This window comes from Monodon monoceros, unplaced genomic scaffold (genome assembly GCF_005190385.1).
Source record: "Monodon monoceros isolate NGI ecotype Baffin Bay Population unplaced genomic scaffold, NGI_Narwhal_1 Super_Scaffold_16, whole genome shotgun sequence".
Taxonomy (NCBI): Eukaryota; Metazoa; Chordata; class Mammalia; order Artiodactyla; family Monodontidae; genus Monodon; species Monodon monoceros.
The window spans coordinates 72,133,653-72,139,849 of record NW_021703772.1 but is presented as its reverse complement, the minus strand read 5'-3'; the positions used below and the strand labels follow the sequence as shown (position 1 = coordinate 72,139,849).

Here is a 6,197-nt window from a genome sequence, read left to right as displayed (position 1 = left end):
GTGTGTGTGTGTGTGTGTGTGTGTGTGTGTGTGTGTGTGTGTGTGTAGGGCAGGCTTTACAGTAGCGTGATTGGTCAGGGATCCACCATTTCTTTGAGGGCTTGTCCCCAACTGTTTCTCGTCCCAGGGAGGAATCCTCTAATCTATTCCTGCTTGGTGTGCAAGCTTGCTGTATGCATTCTCACAGCTGGGGCAGGGGGTGTGGAGAGATGCATCTGGGGCCCACCAATCCACATGGAGAATTTTTCTTAAGCCCAGTGTTATAGTGTAGCACTCAAGAACTTTGCTGTTGAATCTCCACGGTCTTGGAATTCAGCCTTTCCAGGGGAAAAGCTCTGCTTCCAGGATGAAGGAGGGAATGCTTCCTGGTTTGGGAAGGGGTTCTATGGGTCTTACTCTCCCTTCGATAGATTTCCAACCCATGGTCCTGCGTTCAGCCCTGCCGCACCCCTGCCTTCAGAGGTGTCTGCTGTCTGGGAGGCTGAGCCCTTCCTCCCCCGACCCCCAGCCCTAACCTTTTCTGCTGTGTTTCATCCATGCTCCTCGGCAGTCTGTTTCCACTTTCAGAAGTTTGGTTTCTTGCCTGTGGTTGTCTTCTTTTCCCACTGGTCTCTCCTAAATCCCTTTACTGCAGCTTTAATGGTGTTTTGAAAGGGAGTGAGGGCAAATGAGTGTTCATCTGCTGTGTTTAATGGAAAGTGCCCAAAGAGTCTCTAACGAGCGATTGAGGGGGAAAGAAGAAAACCTCTGTAGTTATAAATTTATCTGGTTTTATAGCATTTGAGGTTCAGCTGTTTGTGAAAAGCAATTTAAATAAAAGGATCATGTTGGAGAGCAGTGGTTTATATTCACTTCATAATATTTCAACTCTTAGTAAAAGGGGAGATCAGAGACAAGTGAGCATGAATAAAAGATTTGCTGAATGTATAGCCAAGACCTGTGGATTTGGTGTTGGAAGGTTCCACTGCCCTGGCCTTTTCTAGGATTGCCTATTTAATCTAGATTTCCTAGTTGGATAAGTGCTGAATGGTGATTCAGTACATGGGCTTCAAACCTGCACAGACCACGAAACCATTTGAATTCCTGCTTTGCCATGTGTGGGCCATGAGCAAATTGTTGCACTGATTTGAGCCTCAGCTTCCTGACCTAAAATTGGGGGAGATAGTGCTTCTCTCCCAAAGTTATTAGGATCGAATGAATTAATATATGTAAGTGCTTAGCCTTGTGTGGTCAGTGAATACAGTTGTATTCACTTTGTTACATTCTAGGTCTCCTTTTGTCTCCAGCCTCACAGGTCGCTATGCCAGGCACTGTGCCAAGTATGGGAACCTGAGAGACCTGCCCTCTGCTTTCAGGATTTTCCCCTTAGAGCTGAACTCTCCCTCATTCATCGTTTAGCTCTGGGATGTACTGAGGTCCGAACTGGAGAGGGAGGGAGACCGTATTTGAACCTAGGTCTGCCCAGGTCTAGAGGCTCTGCTCTTTTTGTTTTTAAATTAATTTTTATTGGAGTATAGTTGTATACAACATTGTATAGTTACAGTGTTGTGTTAGTTTCTGCTGTATGTACAGCAAAGTGAGTCAGTTATACATACACATATATCCACTCTTTCTTAGATTCTTTTCCCATATGGGTCATTACAGAGTACTGAGTGGAGTTCCCTGTGCTATACTGTAGGTTCTTATTAGTTATCTGTTTTATGTATAGTAGTGTGTGTATGTCAATCCCAATCTCCCAATTTATCCCTCGCCCCCTTACCTCTTGGTAACCATAAGTTTGTTTTCTACATCTGTGACTCTATTTCTGTTTTGTAAGTAAGTTCATTTGTACCATTTTTTAGATTCCACATATAAGCAATATTGTGATATTTGTCTTTTTCTGTCTGACTTACTTCACTCAGTATGACAGTCTCTAGGTCCATCCATGTGGACCATGTAATGCATGGCATCCAGGGCATCCATGTATGCAAATGGCATTCGTTTGTTCTTTTTTACGGCTGAGTAATATTCCATTGTGTGTATGTACCACATCTTCTTTATCCATTCTAGAGGCTCTGCTCTCAACACCGTCTCCTTAGTGTTGAGTATTTCTTACAGTGAGGGGTTGGCCTCTGAGTAGAACATAGTTACAGACAAACAGATGGGCATAGATGCTTTCTGAAGGCTCTGGGTGACGTTGAGGTTCACATTCTAACCATTCCTAACAACAGCTGTGCATCCATGTGAAATAGCCCACATTTGAAGAGAGTGCTTATCGTTAGAGAACATCTTTGAAGGATGTGTGGTGTAGGTAGATTGGCTGGAAGTAGATCTGTTTAGATTGGTTATTACTATACCCTGAGGAGTTAAGGTGAACAGAATCTTCCAGGTACTTCATGAGTGGTGCATGGTTGCTGGTTGGGGCAATGTGAATCATTGGACGATAATAATAAAAGGCTTTAGCTCCCTTGAGTTCTTTAAATGGAGGAGAGCAGGTGATGAGAAAAAGGTGCCCTTGATCTCTTCTACCATAGGGAGTAGGTTGGGAACCAAGAGTGTGGAACGGTTCTCGTATTTGTCCATTTCTGCCTGCCCTGTTCAGGCTCTTCTTCCAAGTTGCTGTCTCCTTCACAGCAAATATCTTTGTTTCCCCTCGCCCCCCCCAGTCTTTCCCTTCATGCATATTTATATATGGATAAGTGTATATTTTTGATGAAATCTGAATTGTATTTTGTGTACTGTTGTATAGCTTACATTTTCCACTTAATTTTCCTTCTCTCCACGCCGCCCCCCCCCCAACCATTCCACTTTAACCTTTCAAAACATTCCCTTTCTGACAGGGTTAAATCAATTATGAAGACAGCCATATGGTTAAATACTACATTAACCATTTTAGAACCATGATTTCTGAAGTCTGAAATAATACCCCTATCTGTCAAGCTCTATAAGCTTCTTTGATAATGCAGCCTGTTTTCAGATGTGGTGCATTATAACTGGCTGGGAATTATTAGAGCGTTTTTATAGTAGTGTAGATGCTTTTGCAGTAAACCTTTAGGTGGCAGCACTGTCACCGTAAACCACATTCTGAATAGAATTTCTCAGATGTATAACATGTTTGACACAGAAGGATAATCAGAATCCACCTGACTTACCCCTTCAGTGTGCAGTGGTGGAGCTGAGGACCTGGGAGGGGCAGGGCTGTGGCTCAGGGTTGAGCAGGAGGGAGATCTGTGAACCACTGTCTGGCACTCTGCCTCCACCTTTTCTCTTACTGATGTGAAATGTTGCCCGTCTCTGTGGCATTGTTAAAATCACACTTTAAGTGTAAGACAACCAAGGAAAATAAGAGTCAAGTGGATGATTCTGGACCAAAATGTAATGGGATGTTTGAAAGGACCAGACAGAATAGGCAGTCTTTTTTTTTTTTTTTAAGCAGCTTTATTTAGAGATGATTCACATACCGTACAGTTCACTCATTTGAAGCGTACACTACAGCAGTTTTTAGTATATTCACAAGTTTTTGCAACCATCACCATAACCTAATTTTAGACCATTTTTATCACCGCAGACCCCTTAGCCATCATCACCCCACAAGCCCGCACATCCTCCAGTCCCTGGCGACCATTCATACTTGTTTCCATGAATTTGCCTGTTCTGGACATTCCATATGAATGGAGTCATATAACATGTGGTCTTTGGGGACTGGCTCCTTTTACTTAATTTTTTACTTTATTTTTTTTTTGGCTGCAACGCGTGGCACGTGGGAATCTCAGTTCCCTCCTGACCAGGGATCGAACCCGTGTCCCCTGCATTGGAAGCACGGAGTCTTAGCTACTGGACCGCCAGGGAAGTCCCTGGCTTCTGTTACTTATCAAAATATTTTCAGGCTTTGTCCATGTTGTAGCATGAATAAGTACTTCATTTCTTTTTATTGCCCAGTAATGTTACATTGTATGAATATATCACATTTTGTTGTCAGTTGATGGACGTTTGGCTGTTATGAATAATGCTGCTACAAGCATTCATGTACAGATTTTTGTCTGAACATACATTTACATAGAAGTGGATTTGTTGGGCCGTATGATAATTCTGTATGTGTAAACTTCTGGGGAACCACCCAGCTGTTTTCCAAAGTGGCTGCGTGTGTTCATTGCCACCAGCAACGTGTGAGGGTTCCATTCGTTCTAATTCAGAATTCCAGATTTTCTGATGATAAGTTGGGGATGAAGGGGAGGTGAGAGAGATGATTCTCAGGCTCTCTTGTGTCCCCGAATCGTATGCCGGACTGCCTGTTCTGCCTTTCCGAAGGTAGCTGTGTCAGCTACCAAGAAACCAGCCGACTTCCCTGCCCCACACAATTGCTTTGCGTCACCAGGCTGATAAAATGCCTGCGGTCTGTGGCCACGCAGAGCATATTGATGTTATAGCCTGGCTGTTTGTAATCCTTGCCTCCTGACTTTGGAGATACCAGCAACCTGATCGTCTTGGTCCCAGTTAGAGAAAAATTCCAAATAAAAAACCCTTCGCCATGAGCCATCCAGGTCTGGACATGTCAAAATCACTTACGTGACATACACCAAAGACGGCTGTAGAGACTGCACAGCAAAAGAGCAGCTTTTGTTTTTGTCAGAGTTTATATTCTCTAAGCTGGGCTTACAGCCCTTTCTTTGGCAGCCCAGACTGGCCGTTCTTACATCTGTACTGAAATGACTCTGTGTGTGTTCAAGGGAGGGGAAGGGGCCGGCTCTTCCTTTAGGCCTATCTGGGTCCTGGTGAGGACACACACTGTACATTCTGAAGCTTTGTTTGCAGCTGGAAAAAATTAGCCACACTCAGATCTTTCTCACTGCAGGTCCCGTCAGGAAGCCCAAGTATGTGGAAAGCCCCAGAGTGCCTGGAGATACAGTCATAATCCCGTTCCGAGACGTGCCCAAGCCAACAGAGCCCAGTGGAAATGGTAAGAATATGTTTTCAATGATTTTCCCCCCTAAAGATTTTACACCATGACACTCCACTTCTGAATGAAAACTTGAGTGCCTCTTGCAGGAATGCTTTGCTAAACTGAATGTATCTGGGAGGTGGTTTTCCTTGGGCAGTTACAGAGATCTGTTTAGTTAATGTAAATTCTTGGGATTATGTACACAGCGTAGGAATAGTTGAGTGGGTGCATATGCATTGTTCAGGTTGAGACTTAACTTCCTGTCAATTTTGACCTTCCTGGTTCGGGGGGACATGAAAAGCGAATCAGTAGACTGCTTCCAAGATTTTGTTTTGTTTTGTTTTTTAGTGCTCCATCGTTTTAGAATATTCAACAGCAGGCTTTGGCTGAAAAGCTGAAACTGTAGCTAGACAAAGCTTATAATAACTAGCTTTCTTAAAAGCATTTGGTAGCTTTTGAAAGCTGCTTATTTTTTTTTAAACATCAAAAATTTTTCTTCAGAGAATGTTGAAGTAGAGGCAAAAAAATATCCAAATTGATTGAAACTTTTCATGAGGACACTTTATATTTTGCTTTTTTCCCTGTATCTGGAAATACGTGTAACAGACGTTACATACTCTAGCATTTCGTAGATGTATTAATAGTTCTTTATTTTTTTTAATCGATTCCAGAATGTACCTGTTTGTTTCTTTCTCTGGGGTGGGGGGGTTGTGTCCACAACTCACAACTCTAAGGTCTTTAATTTATGTGTTTTGAACTTACATCCTGTTTTCCTGCAGAAACACATGGTTAAGAATCCTGGCATATGTAGAGAAGCCTGTTGTACCCCCAGTATGGACACAGGTTTATGTAGTAATGCTGAAAGAGAAAACTCACCCATATTTCCACCTTGGAAGACCTGGCATCCTCCTCTCCCTAATTGTGGGTGGAGAGGGGTATAGCTTCTTTATGTTCTACCACTGTATGTGCATTTCATGTTTCTGCTGAGGCATAGGAGGGGAGTGGGTACGAAGTGTAGGGCATGGTGGGAACATGGAGTGGGGTGGCAGTGGTGGTGGTGAAAATAAAGCTAAAAATGAGCCGAGTGTGAGGGGTTGGTAGGAGATGAAAATCAAGAAGAGGAGTTTGGGGTGGGCGGGGGTCGAGATGGGACCAGGAGCTGAGCATTCTGGGCAGGGAGGAGATGCTGTTGCCTGCATCTTGGCATGAGAAATGCCACCCTTTTTCCTTCTGTCCAGGCACCCAGCCATTTGGTTTAGGTAAGAGGTTCCCACTAGGA

The 6,197-nt window shown here is 43.5% G+C and overlaps 1 protein-coding gene across 6 annotated transcripts in view; it reads left to right on the top strand.

Annotated features, from left to right (window-relative positions):
* The window catches only part of TANC1 (tetratricopeptide repeat, ankyrin repeat and coiled-coil containing 1), a 230,222-nt gene that overhangs the window by 136,584 nt on the left and 87,441 nt on the right, over positions 1–6,197 (top strand). For all 6 annotated transcript variants that reach the window (XM_029225497.1, XM_029225499.1, XM_029225498.1 and 3 more), the window contains one exon: positions 4,832–4,936. In XM_029225497.1, coding sequence (XP_029081330.1) covers positions 4,832–4,936 — 105 coding nt within the window. The remainder of the gene's footprint in view (positions 1–4,831; positions 4,937–6,197) is intronic.